Raw genomic sequence first — 23438 nt, forward strand, 5'->3', positions numbered from 1 at the left:
TGTATTGCTACAACAGGAATGTGACATGGTCTCGGACTGGATAAGCGGAAATTGAAGCGAAAAAAAAATAGAGCTCCTGATAGGAAAAAGGTAGAAGAAAAGGGAAATAAATTGTGAGCTTACTTTTACGTTACTCTGTTGGCTGCAGATGGGAAATTGATTGAATATATACGAGTAGCCTACTACTAGACAGCCAGCATGGAAAGAATGATGAGTTTAGTGATCTTGTTGAAATCTTGCAGTGTTGGAACTTTGATGTAATTTTCTTTAGGAAACTCATTACCTAATCTTGAAGGAAATTGATGAAATTCTTACGACTTTCTTTGATATTTCGATTATCTCAACTCGGAAAATGAAGAAGAACGTTGATAACATTATTCGGTTAAATTTTTAATATTTTGAACCCAGTGTTTCAAATACACGATTGAAATTGATGAAATGGAAATCCTACCAAAGCGTCAACCATTACTCTTCAGTCTTGGTTACACCTGCAGTTTTGTACTGTTCATGTATTAGGCTCGGCGCACACCAGTTAGTCAAGACAAGACATGATCAGACACGTTTAGTCACAATACTCCACATAGCTGCTTGTGACACTACTCAGTACTCACACTGATTGGTCATTGCAATTAGACATGTCTTCAAGCAACTATGTGAAATATTGTGACTAAACGTGTCTGTTCATGTGTTGTCTTGTCTTGACTAACTGGTATGCGACTAGCCATAAGGAATGTAAAGAGCAGACACGTTTAGTCAGAATATTTTACATAGTTGCTTATGGAGACAAGTCTAATTATTGTAATGAATAATCAGTGTGAGTTACTGAGCGCGAGGTCTACTGTTCACAGAGCTACTAGTAAGCACATCATCAGCTGATGAAAAGTGAAATACGCTTGTGTTCTTGGCTGTATGTACCTTTCGATACCTGTGATTAGCTGCAATCTGTGTTTTGAGAATCCATTAGAGATATAGCTTTCCATTCAAGAGCCAAAATTAATTCTAAAAATATTTTTGATGAATAGTAAACGTTGCCTGCAACGTGACGGAATGATGAAGAACGCATGGCAAGAGGCTTACGGCTGATGCCTCTCAATAGCTTGCCATTCGGAATAATTGAGCATTGTTTCCTGAGAATGGTAGTGACGCATACCGGAAACATCGCATTCAATTGATGATTGAAATTCATTCAATTCCCACTCTGCTAAATAAATGCCGTATTATATTCATATCAATCAATAATGTTATCAGAGTGTTATTGATATGACAATATCTGTCGGATGTTTTCGATAATGTTATATTGTTGTGCAAAACTGTAGAAAGGGAAAAATTCAGGAGCTGCAGTGGTTCTGCTACTGCTAGATCTTTGAAAAAAGAAATTAAAAAGGGAATTTTTCAAGTTATAAACAATAAAATATTATCAAACGAAAAATATGGAAGTTTACAGGTCTGTAAACAACTCTTTTTGCGGATTCTGCCCACATGAGCTTTTTGTTGTGCGTGGGTGATGAAAAACGCGTTAGTGAATTGATGAGATATCAATTATGTTTTTTCTTGTATCAATAAATATAATTTCTATCCTATTCTATGAGATATCAAACGGTCATGCCATCGACGTGATTCGAACCCACGAATCAGTCAGTGCTAGCAGACTGAAGTTTTCAACGCTCCTTACCACTAGACCAACCCGGCCGTCAAAAAGCAATATTCAAAAACATATTTTTGAAAAAACAATAGCAAGATAGAATTACAAGAAAGTAGCAATAGACTCAATAATTGATTGGGTTACATTCATGATTCATTTTCATCAAGCCAATCATAGTTCCTTAAGGTGCGTACAGATATACGCGCCGCGAACATGAGCAATTCACTTTTAATCAGCTGATGCCAAGCTTTTTATATCTGTATCTTACCGTTGCTGTAAAAATACAGATATAGTCAGCTGATTAAAAGTGAATTGCTCATGTTCGCGGCGCGTATATCTGTACGCACGTTTAGATGTCCAAGGTTATGAAAGTGAGTGGAAATATCCTTTAAACCCCTTTCAGCCTTATCTCAATATTATTCATGATTCTAATGCCAATATCTTGTTAAGTAGATACTATACTGCACTTGCATTTACTATAGTGAGGTCTACACTTTAATGGCAGCATTTGATTAACATTGGTGTTGCTATCCTTGTCTATCATTCGACAAAACAGATATTGCGCTATCCTTTTCTAGTCCCGCAACAATGTCATTCGACATAACTGACAGCGCTATCATTTTCTAGCTCCGCAACGTTGCCAGATCATTTTTCAACAATGTAGAATTATGATTAATTAACAAAAATTCATATTTCAAATATGAATATTCATTTTTAAATTATTGGAAAATTTATTTTCTTGACGATTAGGATATAACTAATTCTTTTAAACAAGAATTGACAGTTAATATTACATCACATATACCGGTATCAGCTATCCTCTATAGAAGGCAGTGGCAAGGCAGAGTATCGGCAACGCTGTTCCCCTATCTTTCTCCACTGCCATAATAACGTGTACCTTACTAGAATGATTTCATCGCGTCTGCGCTTGAAAATCATCTCCAGTTTAGCCATGTTTTAGTCTGACTATATATTTTTCACTGCACCTCTAACTTTATATTTCCATTGTGGCCTTTGTATATCTGAAGTTCATCTGGCCGTCTATCTTTCCAAATTCGGTCGCTCTCTCTCTCTTTCTCTCTCGCCTCGAGGGAATTTTCATGCTCCTTTTAAAATGAGTCCGTGATAAATAATCTCAACCATCTCCAGTTTTCACCAGTATCTCTACACGTTTTCATTGCCACATGACGTGCATCGTTCCGGAAATAAATGATAGTCTTTTCTATCCTGAAGCTGTTCTTCTCTTTCTCTATCCTGAAGCTATTATTCTCTATCTCTTTCTCGCTTTCCTCCTGTCTCTTTTCGTATGATTTACGGGGTATTACCTCAACTTCTCCATTATATATCCTATTTTATATCACTTACAGTACAACTCAATTTTTCACAAGTCGATTCCAGTAAGCCATTTCAAGATGCCAACCTTACACACTCAATGAAGATGCTTTCTTCTTCGATACCCAACAGTTTCTTTTCTTGAATTTCTTCATCCATTACGAACTGATTTATTGTTTCATCAAGTTTTAATACTGGAAGGATGACTTGCAGACTGTAATAATAATTGTAAAAATATATGTAATATCCACTCACTGACTGGAGCATGCTTTCGAATCGTATAGTTTCCTCTCTGTTTTCCTTGTTTTATTTTTGTCATAGTCATTCAATCTCAGCCGTTTTCCATGCATGAAATCAAGCCGGTAAACAGCTGTTTGCAGAACAAATAATCATATGATTCCCATTCATACTCGACTGTAATAAAACCATATGTTTTCATCACAGTCAAGTATGTTTCCTATAGTGAGGTCCACGTTATAATGTCAGTGTACGATTGACAATACTTTTGCTGTCCTTTTCTATCATACAACAAAACAGATAGCGCTATCTCTCTCTAGCTTTGCAATGTTGTCAGTTTGCCAGAATATTTTATTTTTACTTTTGACAGTGACTGTACAAAAGTAACTCAGCCGCCATTTTTTTCTTCATTCTATCAAAATATTTTGGTACACAAGTCGTATAATTTATTAAAATGTATTTTTGAAACAATGAAATAATTTTTAGACAATTACCGTATGAGAAACACAAATTAAAATACCTGAAATGACATTTTAGAAGTTGATAACTAACCATCCTAGACTTCATCCATGCTTCAGTTAGCCAACACGTTTAGGTTGGACCTACTCTTACCGGTATAAATAATATTGAAAGGTTATTATAGAATTATTTCCATTGAAATTACTTATTTTGAATAGGATTTCTATTTTTCTATCATTTTTAAAAGACATTGGAATAGAATACCTACCAAATAACTCAATTTCTGTTGTTTTGAAATTCAGATTGGTGTATCACAGCTTTTTAAATTAGCCGCCATTTCAGGTTTGTATAAAAATAAAAATCTGATCTTAGTTATGGAAGCAAATTCTTGAATCAAATTATGAAAAAATATATTTTCTTGATTAATTTGACATTAAATTGATTATTTTATCAAGGAAATTATAATTATTATCAGATCAAATTCAATGGGATGAATTGAGTAACAGCTGTGGCAAAATGGAGAGACTTGGCAACGTTTTTCTCCTATCTTTCTTCACTGCCATTATAACATGGACCTCACTATAGTTCCGAAATAGGAACAGCAAAACTGCTACAAAAAACCACCTCCAGATGGAAGTTTTGTCAACTTTCGCAATATTTCTGATTTGGAATTTGTAAATAAACTGACTAGACTCCCTGTGTGTCTCCCTGTGTATCAGCCTGCAACGTAAACGCGATGCTGTGAGAATGTACTGAACGGCACAACTTCCCACTTGCTTCAGTTTGTCTGGCACTTGCAGATCTGAGGCATTCCATTCATTAAAACCACCAATTCATTGAAACAATTCCAGATACTAGATTCGATTGTTAAACCAATTTCAAGTGCTTAAACTTATTCTCAATAAAGAAAACTTCTTCCCAATCTGCTAAACCTTTTATTTATCTCTTCAATAATTATTACTCTCAACATTAATTTCAAGATAGATGCCTATATAATTTTAGTTGGGACAAGTACACTCCATGTGTCCAAGTATACTCCTCTCCTCTGACATCCTTCCAACTGCTTGGTCCGGCTAGTTGTCCCTTTCACCCTTTTGTATTAGCTTTTCTCTATAGGTCCTGCGAGATTAGTCCCCCAAACCTGTCCCTTCGTTCATTCCTTCTTACTAACCCCCCCTTCACCTCCCCCTTAGGGACATCCAATAACTTGCAGCTTCACGTCTACAATCTCGTTTCGGCTGGTATCACATTCTCTCTAACTCTCTTTCTCTCTTTCCGCACACTGGCGCTTGTGCGTACTTTGTGCCTCAAGCAACTCTTCTTCTTTTTTCTTCCTCCACTTCTTCTTTCTCCTTCCTTCTTCTTCTTCTTCCTTCTTCCCTACTCTTCCTTCTCTTCTCCCTCCTCCTCCTCTTCTTCACCCTCTTCTTCTTTCTCATTTTCTGCTTCTCCTCCACTTTCTCTTCTTAGGAAGAGGAGGAACTCTTATTCTTCCTCCTTCCCTTTTTCTTCCTCTTCCTATTCTTCTTCTTCTTCTTCTTCTTCTTCTTCTTCTCTTCTTCTTCTTCTTCTTCTTCTTCTTCTGCTTCTTCTTCTCCTTCTTCTTCTTCTTCTTCTTCTTCTTCTTCTTCTTCTTCTTCTTCTCTTCTTCTTCTTCTTCTCCTTCTTCTTCTTCGTCTTCTTCTTCTCTTCTTCTTCTTCTCTTCTTCTTCTTTTTCTTCTTCTTATTTCTCTTCTTCTTCTCCTCCTACTCCTTCTCCTTCTTATTCTCCTACTTCTGTTTCTTCTACTTCTTCTTCTTCTTCTCCTTCCTTATCTTATCCTTTTTCTTCCCTCTCCTTCTCCTCTTTTTCTTTTCCTTTATCTTCTTCCTCTTCCTCTTATTCTTCTTCGTCTTCTTCCTCTTTTTCTTCTATTTCTCCCTCTTCATCCTCTTCCTCTTCTCACTCATCTTTCCTTCCTCTTCCCAACCCCCTTTTGCTCCTTTTTCTCCCCCCTCCTCCTCCTCCTCCACCTTCTCCTTCTTCGCTTCTTCTTCTTCTTCTTCACCTTCTTCTTCCTCTTTTTCTTCTTCTTCTCCTCCCGCTATCTCATTCTCTCTTCTTTTCCTTCTGCTTTTTCTTCCTCTTCTTTTTTCTTCTTGCGCTCTTCTTCACTCTCATTTTCGCCTTTCGGACATCACATCACAGCACAGCACATCAGAGCACACTTGCCTGTCGGTTCAGCAGCTAATGAATCGCATCCTTACGCCCGATTTCGTCTACAGTCACTTAATTGCCTCTTGCACACTCTACATTCGACACGGAACAGCTCAAATTTGGCCTCGACTAGCAACAGAATATCTCAAACTTGAGTTTCAGCTAAAACAAATAAATTTGTACTTTGACAAAATATCTCAAGTTTATAAAGTGGCCGCAAACTTGTTACAAGTTTTTAAATTTTTGAATAACGCAATTCTTCATACGTCATGAGTCAAGAATACCTCATACTACTCAAAAGAATATAACAATTAGTTGACCGAGCGAAGTGAGGTCTAAGATTCAAGTCGACGGTTTGGCATTTCTCTTAATGTTTAAATGTTTATATGTTTTTATGTTGCGCATTTACGGCGAAACGCGGTAATAGATTTTCATTAAATTTGACAGGTATGTTCCTTTTTAAATTGCGCGTCGACGTATGTACAAGGTTTTTGGAAACTTTGGATTTCAAGGATAATATAAAAGGAAAAAGGAGCCTCCTTAATACGCCAATATTACCGTAAAAATCAGACTATAGAATTTATTCATCAAAAATCAGCTGTCTAGTGGACTATAAGACTACCCGTTCAAAAACATCGAACATCTTGAAAATGTATCTTTCCATCAACGTTGTATAGTGAGGTCCACGTTATAATGACAGTAGTTGTTCAACTTTGGAATTGCTATCCTTGTCTATCATTCGACAAAGCCGGTGGTACTATCCTTTTCTAGCTCCACAACAATGCCAATTACGTTTTTGACAATTTAGAAATATAATTAATTAATGCAGAGAATCGGCATCGCTATTCTCCTATCTTTATCCTCTGCCATTATAGCGTGGACCTCACTATAGACAGTTGCAGCCAGACCTGATAACAGCGCTCACACTCACATTCCGGGACGACACGTCACGGTACGATAGGGCAGAAAGCTCTATATTTATTTAGGATTTTTTCTAGACATTTTAAATTGATAACTATTTATTAATTTTTGAGAAAACATAACAACAGGTCAATGAAGTTACATTGACGCGAGGTCTACTCTTCACAGAACTACTAGTAAGTATACTGAAAGTGTAAATATTTCAAGCCAAGGATAAGCAACACCTGTTCCAATTAAATACTGCCATTATAACGTGGACCTCGCACTACCTTCATTTGGGATTATGTGCCGTGCTTTGAATTTAGAAAGTTAATTTTGAATTTAGAATTTAGAAGCACACACAATATAACTTAATAAAAGGGATGCTTGATAAACATACCTAGTGCTAGAGAACGGGAAACCAGAAATGACAAGAGAGACAACGAAATAGAGAGAAGGTATCAATTATATTGTCGCCTCTTACAGTTAAATTCAACAATTAATAAAACAAAGAAGTTAATAAAACAAAGAAATCAATAAACAACAAATAAAACAAGAAGAAGAATCATGAAAACCGAAAATAAAATTACTAAATTTAGAAAGTTATCTCTGATATACTTAATTCGGTAATAACCTACTCTGTATGCTCTACATTTTAAAACGTTTTAGATTGAATCATAAAAGCTTAAAGGACTCTAATTTCAAAAGAGCAATTATTGAAAATTATCATCGATATGTCTCAGAAGTTAATCATAAATAAGAATAAATATTTTAAGAAAAGATCCACATAAAATTCATAAAATTCTTAGAACATTAAATTTTGAACACACTTGGAAACTTTAAAACACTATCAAAACATTATCAAATATTAATGATCCCCCCCAATAATAACTATTTAGTATCTTTATATCATGAACGCTGCAAGGACAAACATTCCTCAAGTATCACATCATGGTATACTACCTTAAAAAAAACTATTCGAAAAATATATGTCATCAAAACAAATTTAGGAAAGGTTAGGGTCCTTGAAACTTCATTGATCCTTTACAACTTTAAGATGAGAATTATTTTAAAACATTAATTTAATCAAAAAAGGGACCTTTAAAAACTCATGTACTCATTCAAATTTTAGTAGTTTAGAAGATTATAATTATTTATAAATTTAAAGAAAACTGAAATTCCCAGCTGGATCCTTACAGAGAAAATATGGCCTCACTTTTCAATGTAAAGATACAACCGAAAATCTATTACTCAAACCAAATTAATAAAATTAATAATCTATCTATCCCCAATAATATCTCAAAATTATGATTTAACAAAAGTCTAATTCCGCACGTTTTACTTGATTGAAAGTCTGTCGTCACTAAAACCCATTTTGTCACATCCGGAGTTCCTGGGACGTTCGTTTAATTTGGAAAAAGTTGTTACCTCATAGCTGTTTCTTCAAATTGAATCTAGGCTCGGTGATCGAGCTCTACACGTCCAGATGGACAGGAGACAGCATACCCCAAGCTAGGACGGCCATCGATTCAGAGGCGTCTCAGCGGCTTAAAGACACACGTTCATGAACCCATGAAATGATGGATTCGTACGTTGATCCCCGTACTTACACCACTTTAGTAGCGGTTATAGGAGAAAAATCTCCATGGTGAGGTGACAATTTGATACTCTCTCTCTCTCTTCTTAATTAAAGCGACTACATAGGCAAAAGACTAAAAATGCTGCTGGAACAAAAGGTTCCAGAGCCAAACACTAAAAATCCTAAAGCTGGCATGGAAGCCATGGTTAACACCAAGTTCTGATCAGACTACATTATTTAGTACTGCTTATGTCGGAGGACAGACGCCGAGTGAAGCCACTTCGCTTTTCTCGTCTTGAGGTGGACAGCTGTGAGATCGTCCATACTAAATAGACCTAACCAACACCAACCGTGATTGGCAGTTACTATACTCTAGAGAAATTTCCACCAATAGAAAGGGACGTTACAACTACAATTCAAGATACATTCTCCCACCAAGTGACAGCTATTTTCCCTAGGCAGCTATAAATTCCTTGCCTTATAAGGTTGTGAACCAGACTTATATTCTAGGAAAATCGTTGATCTTCCCACAACTTCTACACACACACCTATAGAGTCGACACTACACAACGCAAAAAGCAAGGTTCATGAACTAGACTGTTGCTCCAGGAAAATTGATGTTATTCCTAGGATCCTAGCTTCTACGCACACACTTACAGAGTCAACACCACACAACACAGAAAAGCAGAACAGCAAAATCCATTTTTATAACAGGCTAACTTCTCAGGCTAATTTGCATAATTCTCATCACTCATAATTGTAACAATATTTATTGCTACAATTATTAATACCAGTTGGTGATGATACACTTCATCAATATTTCAGTAAATTACGATCAACACAGTTAGGCACATACAGTAAGTATCTCCGGTTTTTAAGCTCCTGCTGCTTTCAGAAAGTTCAGTGGATGACGTATCATTCATTATATTTGATTCTAAAATTATCAAAAAATTCTGAATAATACTAGCCTATTGCTATTCAAAAGCAAAAACCTTTCTCTTAAAGCTCTAATATTCCTCTAACTTTATCCTATATCATTCAACCTTTAATCAATTCTCCCCAACCTATTCTGCCTGATCCCTGGACTAAGTTATAGTGTGCAACGGTGTAGCTGACTAACGAAAACTCGCCGTGAAAATATCTTCTTCTTCTTCTTCTTCTTCTTCTTCTTCTTCTTCTTCTTCTTCTTCTTCTTCTTCTTCTTCTTTTCCTTCCGCTCCTTCTTCTTCCAGTGAAGTTTTCTCTCTCTTGTTTTGTGATAATTTGTCATTGTAAGTGCTGCCACCAACCGATTTCTGTGTCAAACAGCTTTGACCAATCACAAGCGAGAATGATGTAGTACACGCCCATTCTCGATTCTGATTGGTCGACCCATAATATGTCACCATTCCTCCAGAATGTTCCAAATAATCGACAGTCCACTTGTTAGATTGCGATATAGTAACCATCCAATTTCGCCAAAATTCCCATCTTTAAAGAAACTTTAGCATTGTAACAGTAGCGGTTATTTCAATTTCTAACAAGATGGCATTCCTGCCACCTGTGACAAAAGATATCATCAGCTTCAATGAAGTGTGATTCTTGCTCACATTTAAAGTGCAAATAAAATAATGCTGATGAAAACAGCGAAGAGATGGATGAACAAAAAGAAAATAAGGAATAATATGGTGGATTATGGTTGGTTTTTGCATCAATTTGTAAACAACCTACTCCTTCCTGTTTTACTGCCTACTGCACTCTTGAAATTATTGAAGCATAAATTGTTCTATATTCTTCTCATTTTCGACCGAGCGAAGTGAGGTCTAAGATTCAAGTCGACGGTTTTTGCATTTCTCTTTATATGTTTAAATGTTTATATGTTGCGCATTTACGGCGAAACGCAGAAATAGATTTTCATGAAATTTGACAGGTTTGTTCCTTTTAAAATTGCGCGTCGACGTTTATACAAGGTTTTTGGAAATTTTGAATTTCAATGATAATGTAAGAGGAAAAGGGGCCTCCTTCATACGCCAATATTAGAGTAAAAATCACACTATGGAATTATTCTTCATTAATTAATCAGCTGTCGAGTGGATTATTAATTGCATGCCATGACGCATACGATTCAACATCTCAGTGTAACTTGGTAAAAATTCAGCTGCTGTGTGGACTATTAATTGAATGCAATTTTTATGCACTCTTAAATCAAATATTGGGGTAATATATCATATATAAATATCAGTGTAACTTGGTAAAAAATCAGCTGCTTTGTGGACTATTAATTGAATGCAATTTTTATGCACTCTTAAATGAAATATTGGTTGCATACAATAACGCATGCAATTAATAACTAAAATAACATAGTATTGTCTCTCGACCTTTCTCTGCTTTGTCCTCGGGCTGACCTGTATGTCTTGAAGGAGATAGCTTTTGATGTTTGCATTTTTGATACAACAACCCCAACAGCCATTAGCCGTTTTCACACCGATATCTCGCCGACACGACATATAGACAGGATTTACTCTGATGGACAGTATAAGAGTAGGCTGTAGTTTATAACTGCGCGAGGTCTACTGTTCACAGAACTACTAGTTAGAGCACATCCCACAAATGAAAAACTCAAATATAAGCCATAATTTGCATTGTTTTGTTCGACCTCGAACTATGGCCTGTCCATCCATTGATTAACGTAATAATCTTTATGCAAACAGACTACCACAGCACCTCTGAATCGATTTGTACGCCTCTACCCAATTATATTGGCCCAACAACGGTTTGTGTATTTGGCTTGTGTGGTGTGTACAGCGAAAAAGGCGACCAGAAAGCACTAACTGATAATAATGTGACGTCATCATCAATTAAGTGAGCAGCGCCATTCGCGGTCGGCTAATGAGCAGACGAATTATTTCGATTGACTGATGGTGCGGGGGTGGTTGATGGTGAGGGTAGATAGCGAGAAGGGGTGGTATTGGTAGATTGAAGGGGGGGGGCGGTTTGCAATAGTGTTATAATTGGCACCCGATAGTTAGCAGACATGTCAATCGGGTGCGAAAAATAGAAAACATGGCTGCCAACAGAACCATTTCTGCCCACATCAATATGAGGAATTGTGATAATAATGATGAAGGTTGTATCAAAGCGGAATTGGCAGCAAAAGGCTGCTTGCTAGTTTGTCTGTGTGAGCCATTTTCATTTAAATTCGAGCAGAGGTCGATGGGAAGAGATGGTGAAAATAAGTTTTGTGGAATTGAAAATAATGAGAGTCATGAGTCTGAGTGAATTGAGAATTTATTCTTTCGATAGAGGAAACAATACAATAAAATGATGAGTGTAGCAATCGGTTGATTAAAATGTTATAGCTAATGTAGAATTAATAGGGACATGTATGATTGGATCTAGTTTTGTCTTGAGCATATATAAAATTTAACATAGAATAGTTGTTTGTGCAACTTGTGCGCAAAGTGACACTTTGCTGCACCGAAAAGAAACGTTTATGGATTATTTGGAAACGTTTATGGAAGCGAATGGTTTCTTGAGTGCAGCAGAGGAACTTTGCGCACGTATTTCTCATTAAATTTTTCCTACAGTTACCATTGAATATGAAAAGTGAGTAATTATGGGTAAAATTGCCAGAAATGTATCAAATGTTTTTCTGTGTAATTTTATTATTAATAAATAAAATAGAATAATGTAGTAGTGTTTGAATGGCGGGGCGGCTGTGTGCTGTGTGGGTGGTGGCTGTCCTCGAACTCGGTGTCCTTGATATTATTATAACGTGCACCTCACTATACTACAGTCAATGTTACCAACTTAATTTTTGTTTTCGTGCACTAAATCCTCCATGTAACCCACCAACTATTTTGCGTTGCCATGTTGCAAATCTGGAGTGCAGAAAAAAAATTTCCCGCACTAGAGCGGAAAAGTGATTCTTTGCGTTCTGTAATCAGTGCAGCAATGGCCACTTTTCAACGTAACTGTAGGAAAAATATATTTCATGGCATAGGGTGTTTATATTCCACATTTTACTGTACACTCAAGCTGATACTCCACGTAGTTTTTTCGTGAAGTAATGTCTCCCACCGTTTCTACATTTTTACCTAGTTAAACCAGTATTATCTATGTGTTACATAAATTTGAGAGAGGAGTAGCACAAGGTCACCTTATTTTTCCTCTCCCTATCATTTTGATAATGTACTTTTTGTATAAATGAAATATCAATTAATATTAATGAAAAATGAAATATTAATCGACAGTAGTCGACCATAATCTTGGCTTGAGATAACAAAAACTCGGCTTGAATTTGGAACATAAACGACCTATACCTTGGGATATCTTGTTATGCTATCTTTTCCATCCTGGATCAACAAATTTAGTTTGATAATTCAAGTCTTATGTTCCAAAACTTGCTCTAAGCATGCGCGTCCCTATTAATTCTTGACTAGCTATAGGTATAACATCCTAATCAAAATTCTAATTGCCACAAAGTTTTAATGAGAAAAAATAAAATTTATTTTATAACTGACCTGACAATGATTCTTACCCCCCGGTAGCATGCAATTATTGGACTTTACTTTGCCATAAAGAGACAAGTCTCTTACATCAGTCCCTCGTACCTGGTAAAGATCTCAAGGTCTCAAAAACTCCCTCTTTCATCTATGTTTGAAGTTAATATCAGATTCAGACTATCTGTGGAAATTCAAGCTGTATGATATATAATTTTTGCCGATAAAAGTGATAGTGTCTGAGTAATGTAAGTATGTATCTTGATGGCTCGTGGCTTTCCTCTCTTGTACAGTAGAACAACAGCAAAACAAGCGAGTATTTGTGTGTTTTAGCCAATAATTGAAAGGCAGATTAGGACGTGGCAAGATGATTAACAAGATTTATTTGAATAGAGGCGGAGAGCGCAAGCGCGCACTGTGCTGTGAAGTGATGAATGCAACCGGGTCACCGAATACATAATTCAACGCCAAAAAAGCGTGGAGAGGCGCTGGCAGAACGCAGAATGCGTCGGCGAAACAAGACGCTTGTGAGGGGAGCTGAGGGGTCCAATCCAGCAAGAAATAAGCAGAATCTCCTCCATTGTTCTGCTCAAATAAACATGTCTTGGAAACTCTAAATTGCTACGGCAGTTGGTAGAATTGTGCTTCACCCACCTTATACTCGCTGCAGCATTATTCATACTCAAATGTAGGGAAACGCTCCAATGTAGATCAAACGTTCATGGAATCAATACTCGACATAGGCATGAAATCAACATTCCTTTAGTCTATCTGGAGAAGCTGAAGTACATTCATCTGATTGCGGGTAGACATTAATTGAATAAATTGCCCCTCAAATTTAGGAACATGAGCACCAGATATTTAAAAACACTTTACATACATTGCTCAGCTTAAACCCTTTTCCTTTTTTTTGTTCAGTTTCAAGCATTGTCTATCGAAGAAAATGTTCCTTTCTGCTACTCCATACTTGAGTTTCAATTTAAAATATAGCTTCACTCGTTCAGCTTGACTTGCTACTTTCAATTTTTGTGTAGTTGAGAAGTTGATATTGTGGTAACTATTCATATTGAATGAAGAAGACTTAGAAATTGTCAAAAAAACCACTGATTTATTGATAATTAGAAAGACCGGTTTCGGTTATTACACCATTGTCAATCTCTGATAAACTAAAACTAAATACAAGAGCAGCAGAATTTATACTAGTAGGCGAGTACTGCTATTGGTCAAGGGCAACCTTTTTATGATATTAATACCCTTTTAAAAGTTTCCACAGCTGCCTGAATCCAGCATAGATAGACCTGCAATTCTCTACAAATGCTGAAACCATATAAGCTTGCTATAATATTCACTAATTCATTGACTTGGACTCTATCATGTTTGTGTAGGTGTTTTAATTTTTTCTTTCCTTGCCCTATTACCATAGGTAAGGGGAAGTATTGCTTTCCGGAAAAAATTGAGTTTCCCCAATTTCTAAATTTCTATACGTTTCAAGGTCCCCTTAGTCCAAAAAGTGGTTCTTGGGTATTGGTCTGTATGTGTGTGTGTGTGTGTGTGTCCGACACGAACAATTTCGATCAAATGCAATTCAAGATGGCGGCTAAAATGGAGAAAATATTGTCAAAAACAGGGTTTTCAGCGATTTTCTCGAAAACGGCTCTAACGATTTTGATTAAATTTATAACTAAAATAGTCATTGATAAGCTCTATCAACTGCCACAAGTCCCATATCTGTAAAAATTTCAGGAGCTCCGCCCCATCTATGCAAAGTTTGATTTTAGATTCCCAATTATCAGGCTTCAGATACAATTTAAACAAAAAAATTCGAGTGGAAAAGATTGAGCATGAAAATCTCTACAGTTAATGTTCAGTAACATTTTCACCTAAAATTGAAAATAAGCATGAAATTCGCGAAAATGTGATTATCCAATTGAAAACTGTTGGCAACTGTTGATTCTATTGAATGATTCACTCTCAAGAGATAGCAGACCTCTTATGTCTCCAGCGTTATTGACCAGTCACCAGCTGGCTCAGATCTTTGTTTTATAAGTAGAATTGAGATGCGCATGAACACGAGCGTCAATTTTCATAACGGCAAGGAAAGTTGTGTGAGTGCGCCACACCAGATTTTTTTGATGTTATGTTATGTATCTATATATTATGCTCATGGATCAAGGACCTATCTATCTAGGTTTATGAAAAGTCCACCAATTATTGGAAATAATGGTCTGATACATTGTTGAAAATATCACTTCAAAATAATAGAAGAAGCAAGAAACGTTTAGAAAAGTTGTCAAACATAAGCCATTCAGTAATTGAACTGGATTAAACTGATGATATAAGCCTGTGATTCTAGGATGCAGAGTTATTGTGCTGCTTTGCGATCTGCTCGTATATGATCAATCCTTATCCCTTCCGGTTCGTATCTAGTTACATTAGTTGTCTGACAGTTCTCATTCACTTTTTAACAATTTGTTACTTTGCATTTGAAATCATTACTCTACTTGAAAGCATTAAGTAACCAAGGGTTATCTTTATGAATACTTATCCAACAGAGAAGGGCTTTGAGAGTTATAATTTTTAAATTAAAATCATTACAAAAAACTTATTATCAGTGTTATCTGTTGACTGTCATCAATTAGTCCAGATAATCGGTGCTCTATGAATAAATAATTTGTGTTTCAGATAAGGTGAAGAAGAAATATGGCGCCCTCGGCGGGGCGGTGGTGGTGGCCCAGTTGGAGCGCGGACACCAAGGCCTGGGCATCAGCCTGGCCGGACACCGCGACCGCACGCGCATGGCCGTCTTTGTGTGCGGCATCAACCCCAAGGGTCAGGCACACAAGGCGCAGGCGCTCAAGGTCGGCGATGAGATTCTCGAGGTGAGTGAGCTGCCTAAATTCCAACAAACTATAAGTTATATCAAAAATAACTTTATGAGCTTAGAAAAATGAGCTTATAACTTTTTTCTTGAAACATATTAACTTTTTCCCATTGGACAACATTGGGGTATGATCGATCACATTGAATTCATATTTATGTTCAAGTGCACGCGTGGTCATGCAAGATCAAGCGCTAAGATGAGTAACAATATCTGGAAAAAGCAATAGGAACACTCACACTGAACGGTGAACGCGTACACTTGCTGGTTGTGTTCTGTGTGGGCAGCTACACAAAAGTCACAATGTGTTCCTCCCTTTTCAGATTTTGTTTTTCGGCTCATGCATGATCCGACGTACACTTGCACATATTCGCAACCAATGTGATCACACCCCTAACAGAGTTGCAATGAAGGTTATATGAAGAGGGATGAATATCCTTTCAACAGCATCGAATTCTCTAATCATGTTCAGCATGCACGTTATATTTGAAATTAAGGACACTTCATAATGGAAAAGCATAATAAACTTTTCCTTCTTTAGATGTTTCAATGCCATTATTTGCAATAAAAATTATTGATTCTAGTATAAAAAATTGAGTAGGCAAAGATTGTTAATTGGGGAAAAGGGAAGATAATAAAGTTCACCTTTTCGATTAATGTGAAATCTTCAAAGTACGTTCCTCAAAAGATTGGCAAACTTGAAAAAAGAAAACAGAAATAGATTAGAGATGATATTTTGCTCAGAAATAATCATGGAAATGTTACGTTGGTTACAAAATTATTTAGAGTGATTTTGATTCATCCTCATACTTATAATCATTCTTTTTCAAGCAATAGTCCACTTGAATGCATGAGGCAAATCCAGAGAGTATAGAATTACATTCTATAACATGGCAAATCATGTTATTGACCGAACGAAGTGGGTCTAAGATTCAAGTCGACGGTTTGGCATTTCTCTTAATGTTTAAATGATTGAATGTTTATATGTTGCGCATTTAAGGCGAAACGCGGTAATAGATTTTCATGAAATTTGACAGGTATGTTCCTTTTTTAATTGCGCGTCGACGTATATACAAGGTTTTTGGAAATTTTGCATTTCAAGGATAATATAAAAGGAAAAGAGGAGCCTCCTTCATACGCCAATATTAGAGTAAAAATCTGGTGTGGCGCACTCTCATAACTTTCCTTGCCGTTATGAAAATTTTATTACCTGACGCTAGTGTACACGCGCATCTCAAGTCTACTATCCAAAGATCTGCCAGCTGGTGACAGGACAATAACGCTGGAGACACACGAAGTCTGCTATCTCTTCATAGTGAATGATTTAATAGAATCAACAGTTGCCAACAGTTTGCATTATTGAATAAACACATTTTCTCGAATTTCGAGCTTATTTCCAATCTTAGGTGAAAATGTCACTGGACATTAATTGTAGAGATTTTTATGCTCAATCTTTTCCACTTGAAATTTTTTGTTCAAATTGTATCTGAAGCCTGATAATTGGGAATCTAAAGTAAGCAAGAAAATTAAAAATCAGACTATAGAATTATTCATCATAAATCAGCTCACAAGTGATTACACAGATGTGTTTAGAAGCCAATCTATTGCTGTATTTCCATAAGGTTAATTAGTTTCAATCAGGTACTTGTGGATGAGGATACTGCGTGATGGCTACTGTTCACAGAACTACTAGTCATATTCTAAGGTAAATTTAGAACTAGATAAATGTTATGTATATGAATAAATTATGGCAGAGATCATAGAGCGTTGTTCCAGTGAATACGATTCTATTCTAACCAGCCTTTATGAGCATTCCTTCAATCCATAACGAAAGTAAAAGTATCATAAATAGGTTAGCATCACAAGAAAATTATATTCACATCTTCTTCCAAACTTCAAGTTGCAGGTGGATTAAAGTAAGCCTAGATTTTCCGCGGGGCCAATTTTCAAAGCTATGGAAATGATGGAAAATTCGGGTCCTCGGGGTTGTAAAGTTTTGTGACTAAGTTCGCAGACAACAACATTGGTTGGTATTAGCCTCACAGATCCCGATTGTGTGCTGGAATATTCATTCGGGCGCATCAGTAGGCACCACTTATTGTGCCCTGCCAAGCATCTTCCCTGGATAAACTTTCAAAACGTTTCAGTAACTTATTACAATTCTGATTGTTATGTTGTTTATACTTGCTCCTGGGACAGTCCCATTGGAGTAAGTAATCGTTCTATCGATTTTTATTCATTCTGGACTATAGTGAGGTCCACGTTATAATGGCAGTGAAGAGAGATAGCAGAGCAACGTTGCCGAACCTTTGTCTTGTCAATGCCTTCTATAGACGGTGGCTGATTGTTATGTTGTTTATACTTGCTCCTGGGACAGTCCTGTTGGAGTAAGTCATCGGTCTATCGATTTTTATTCATTCTGGACTATAGTGAGGTCCACGTTATAATGACAGTGAGGAAAGATAGCAGAACAACGTTGCCGAACCTCTGTCTTGTCAATGCCTTCTATAGACGGTGGCTGATACAGGTTTATTCTGTTCATTCTCGTTCAAAATAATCAATTGTTGAAGAAATTATATTTTTTTATAATTTCATAACGAATTTTCACAATTAAGATGAAATATTTCGCTAATTTTCAATTCTACATTGTTGAAAGACGATCTGGCAACAGAGCAAAGTGAGAAAGAGAAGTGATCAAGGAAGAAATTATATTTTTCTATAATTTCATAACGAATTTTCACAATTAAGATAAAATATTTTGCTAATTTTCAATTCTACATTGTTAAAAGACGATCTGGCAACAGAGCAAAGTGAGAAAGAGATAGCGCTATCCGCTTTGTTGAATGATAGACAAGGATAGCAATACCATTATAAATAAATGCTTTATTCAACCAATAATTGCTAATTAAACACTGCTATTATAATGTGGTATGTGTACGTCACTATATCTGTCCGGATCCTGTAGCTTTGCCTATCGGCGGAATACTCCCCGTTCAAATACATCGAACATTTTAAAACAGGTTTATTGATGTGATATTAAATGTTCATTCTCGTTCAAAATAATCAAATATATTTTATTAAGCATGAAATCATTATTTAAATAATTTTATATCGAATTTTCACAATTAAGATGAACTATTTTGCTAATTTTCAATTCTACATTGTTGAAAGACGATCTGGCAACAGAGCAAACCAAGAAAGAGATAGCGCTATTCGCTTTGTTAAATGATAGACAAGGATAGCAATACCATTGCTAATCAAACACTGCTATTATAACGTGGACCTCACTATATCTGTCAGGGTCCTGTAGATTTGCCTATCGGCGGAATACTACCCGTTCAAAAACATCGAACATTTTAAAACAGGTTTATTGATGTGATATTAAATGTTCATTCTCGTTCAAAATGATCAAATATATTTTATTAAGCATGAAATTATATTTTTCAATAATTTTATAACGAATTTTCACAATTAAGATGAAATATTTTGCTAATTTTCAATTCTACATTGTTAAAAGACGATCTGGTAACAGAGCAAAGTGAGAAAGAGGTAGCGCTATCCGCTTTGTTGAATGATAGACAAGGATAGCAATACTGTACCATTGCTAATCAAACACTGCTAGTATAACGTGAACCTCACTATATGATATGAATCAAAATTGAAATGAAATTCAATTCAATTTGATGAAAAAAATCTTTATTGGGCGGAGTTAGGACTTTTGAGTCCTCTCTACCACTCAACCTCACCCCAAAATTCGGGGGAGGAACAGTTCTGAGCTGTGCCTGTTGGTTCTACTTCAATTATTTCGATCAGTAATAATTGTGTATCTTGAATCTATAGATGGATCATATACTAGACTAGCCGTCAGGCTCGCTTCGCTCGCCATATCCGTCTAGCCAGGGAGCTCCGCCCCCTGGACCCCCGTAAAAAATTTGATCAGCGGGCTCGCTTCGCTCGCCATATCAGGCGATATAATATTCCCAGAAATAGCTCTGATTGAATTAGCAGTGCCCAATCAATTTTTCCGCGATAAATGCATTTCAATCTTCAACTTGGTGCCAACCTAACAAAGTCAACTCAACTTAATGCCAACCTGACAAAATTATTAATTTATTTACCAGTTAACAACTGTTTCGAAGAGCTACTCTTTCTAGATTATAGTTCTATATTAACATATGGTATGGACATTTTTCCTTTATAATTAAGAGAATAAGAAGAATATACATGCTAAAAGACGAACTTTGAACCCTTAAAAACCACCCTTAGAGTTAAAATATTGCCAAAAGATTTCTTAGTGCGCCTCTAAAGGGCCAACTGAACATACCTACCAAATTTGAACGTTTTTGGCGTGGTAGATTTTTAGTTCTGCGAGTGAGTGAGTGAGTCAATCAGTCAGTCAGTCAGTCAGTGAGTGAGTGCCATTTCGCTTTTATATATATAGACTAGAAAGAAGGCAATGTTTTGCCACTTTATAAAATGTGTACCACACTTCCAAATTCATGTACGGTTAGTCAAGTTTGGTTCATATCTCCAATTAACTTGAACTTGGTGCAGTTTATTTCGGTCCACATTAGAAAATTACTTTTCTACCAGAAAATAGTTCCCGTCTGGCACCCTCCCATAAGATTACAAGTCTACAATAAGATACTACACAGACTGTGATAACAATACGCATGAATTATTCCATGATGGGAATGTAGAGACCAATTTTGTAACTAGTTAGTATCCTGCAATGGCTTGAACGTATTTCCATTTAAATCATGATGCTATTCTGATTAACGGCTATAAAATCACATCTCCGACCGCAACTAGAAGAAGAGTCTCGAATGCTAGTCTAGAAACCAGTCACGTGCTGGCCCACATAGCAAGTAGAATTAATTTTAGAGTTTGCATGATCAAGCATTTGGGTTACCAGCCATTACACTATTATGTTTCAAAAACATTCGAAAAAACGATAAGGAATTGTATTTTCATTCATGAGTGATTACGATTACGATTATTAAAGACCCGTGCTCAGAAAGGGTCTAATTGAAAACTTGTCCTACTGAAATCTTGAAGAATTTTAAATAGGCCAATAATCTTCAGTGAATTAAGCTTCTATACTAGTAGTTCTGCGAGCAGTAGACCTCGCTCATGAATACAGTAGACCTCGAGTAGACCTCGCTCGCAGTAGACCTCGCTCTTTTCAATCTAATGAAAAGGGCCAGTACAGTAAGTAATAGTTATTTGTATATCTAGAGTGAAAAGTACGACTTTTTCTCCTTGTGGGAAAAAGTTTGAAGCCCGAGGCGAAGCCGAGGGCAGCAATTTTCCTGAGGGAGAAAAAGTATTTTTCGCTCGTGATGTACACAACATTTTTCCTCCATCTACATTTTTTTATAGAAATTGCAAATAAAATCATTCTAATAACTTACGTATTGGTGACAATGATTCCTAACAACATAACCTAAATCTAAAACCTAAAAACGGTCGTCTGATTGGAACTGCCGATTGCGCTATCTATCGGCTAAAGTTGTAACAATTATGTCAGCTGAGCAGCTACCAACAATGGCTGACTCCAGATCACGCGGTTCAGATTTGAATTGCAGATCAAAAATATTTGTTGGCTGGTATTTTGAATAGAATAAAATATTTTAAAAATTGTATAAATTTTTATTGTCTACTAATATTGAGAATATAATAATTATCATACAAACATATATTCATGAGTTAATCAAATTTCTGGTTGTGGTATTGAATTCAGTTGACTCAATGACAGACACCTCTATTATGCTTTCTCATCTGAGCTTAGACCTTCTGACCTATTACAATGTAAGTTTCAAAATAGAGATCCTCACCATGTTATTTAAATGGAGTCACCTTTACTCCCTAGGGAGTTTTTCTGTTTTTTACTACCGAGAGCGAAAAAGTGACACTTTAGGATCAGGTTTCAGGGAGTAAAGTAAGACAGTAGGTGTCAGTAGACACCTATTTTAGACAGTACTTTAGACAGTAGGTGGAGGAAAAGTATATTGTGAAGATTTAGTCATGTCATCTTTTATTTTCTCCATTGAAAGTGCTAGAGACACTGTTTGCAGGGACACCGGATTTATCAAGGAGGTACCTTTATATCGTCTCCATATTTACAATATAAACATATATTACAACTTTTCTAATAATTAATTATAAGGAATCGGTCAACTGACGGAAAAATGGAATATGCAGTAGGCAATTTAAATTGATGAATCGTCTCACAGACTATGGTGAGATGTAAAATGATTCTAAATAAGATGAGTTTGTTGGTGACAATGACATTAGGTTGCTAATGATGTTTTTCATGAAAAGTGGATTCAATGTTATGGCTTGTTATTCCTATGCAGAATGTTAATGCTCACAAATCGGTTTCCGATCTCATACCTAAAGGAAAACAAAAGACTTGAAACTGTAGAGCGACACAAAAATGCATACAATACAATAATTATTGTACCTGATAAACTGAAAATTCAGTTAACAAATAACCAAAATAATAACTTATAGTTATTAAAAGCGAAAAAGTAGGAACATGAATTGCTGTATCTTCAAAGGCATGCATTGCTGTTTCTTCTATACGAAAAAGTAACTTTTGAGGTTAGTTTACGGTTTTTTTTAAAAACGGTTTATTACAAAAAAACCGGAGGTCTTACCAAAAATCGTTACACATACGTTTCTGCGCCTTGTTTCAAAGAACTTGCATACCAAATTTCATCCAAATCGGACAATAACCGCGACTGTAACTGCGGTACAAACAAACAAACAGACAAAAGCCGATCGAGTCGAAACTAAGACCTCAGCTTCGCTTCGGTCAATAATGTAAATTTCAAGTAAATCAGTCCAGTAGTTCAGAATGTTGGGTGATTGTCTGGCATGATTGTCGTTAGAAGCTTCCCATTGCCTGAAATGGTTGTATGATGGCAGTACAATCGTCGTTTTCCGTAGTCCGGTAACTGAGAAATGAAGTTTTCCGTAGTCCGGTAACTGAGAAATTAAGTTTTCCGTAGCCCGGTAACGGAGAAATGAAGTTTTCCGTAGTCCGGTAACTGAGAAATGAAGTTTTCCGTACCCCGGTAACGGAGAAATGAAATGTGCAGTTGTACTAAAATAGGCACATGCAGATTACTATCACATCCATAGATTCGAAGTGATGCTCGCTCGATTCTTAGTGGGTTCCGGGTCCGGGGTGGTCCTTTATCTTTGCTTTTAGGAGCACAGCATCGAACGCCCTAGCCCTTCACAATGAAAAGAAGCGATCGTTGGTTCTAGAATGAAGAGCTCATTGAAAAGGGCAGCGTAGGCGAAACAGAGTGTGTCTTCATGTATATAGCTGTCAGTTTTCTTTTATCCGCCCCGTAATAAGATTTCCTATACTCGTTCAAGAGTCTCCTCTTTGCGACGCCATATTGGTTTCCTGTTTCAGTTCCACATGAGTTCCTCCTCAAAAGCAGTGAAAAATCAATGGTGCTTTGTGCAATTTATTCTAATCAATACTGTCTTAGTAATCGGTGAATGATCACTTCATTGCAAATCTGTGCCATTTTTAATGAATAATTATACTCTGAACAAACATTTCAGATTACTATACAGACATTAAGGGCCGGTTTCCGAGCTCGGGATTTAGCTAAGTTCTAGACTTTAACTGGCTTTAAACTCTGGAGTCAGAAAATTGGCTTTCCGAGTCAGAGTGTTAACATAGTCAAGGACTCTGGAGTTTAGAGAT

The 23438-nt window shown here is 36.4% G+C and overlaps 1 protein-coding gene across 12 annotated transcripts in view; it reads left to right on the forward strand.

Annotated features, from left to right (window-relative positions):
* LOC111045441 (multiple PDZ domain protein) overlaps positions 1–23438 on the forward strand; it is a 587845-nt gene that overhangs the window by 357910 nt on the left and 206497 nt on the right. For all 12 annotated transcript variants that reach the window (XM_039420670.1, XM_039420673.1, XM_039420674.1 and 9 more), the window contains one exon: positions 15511–15707. In XM_039420670.1, coding sequence (XP_039276604.1) covers positions 15511–15707 — 197 coding nt within the window. The remainder of the gene's footprint in view (positions 1–15510; positions 15708–23438) is intronic.

Source organism: Nilaparvata lugens, chromosome 2 (genome assembly GCF_014356525.2).
Source record: "Nilaparvata lugens isolate BPH chromosome 2, ASM1435652v1, whole genome shotgun sequence".
In the NCBI taxonomy this organism is placed as follows: domain Eukaryota; kingdom Metazoa; phylum Arthropoda; class Insecta; order Hemiptera; family Delphacidae; genus Nilaparvata; species Nilaparvata lugens.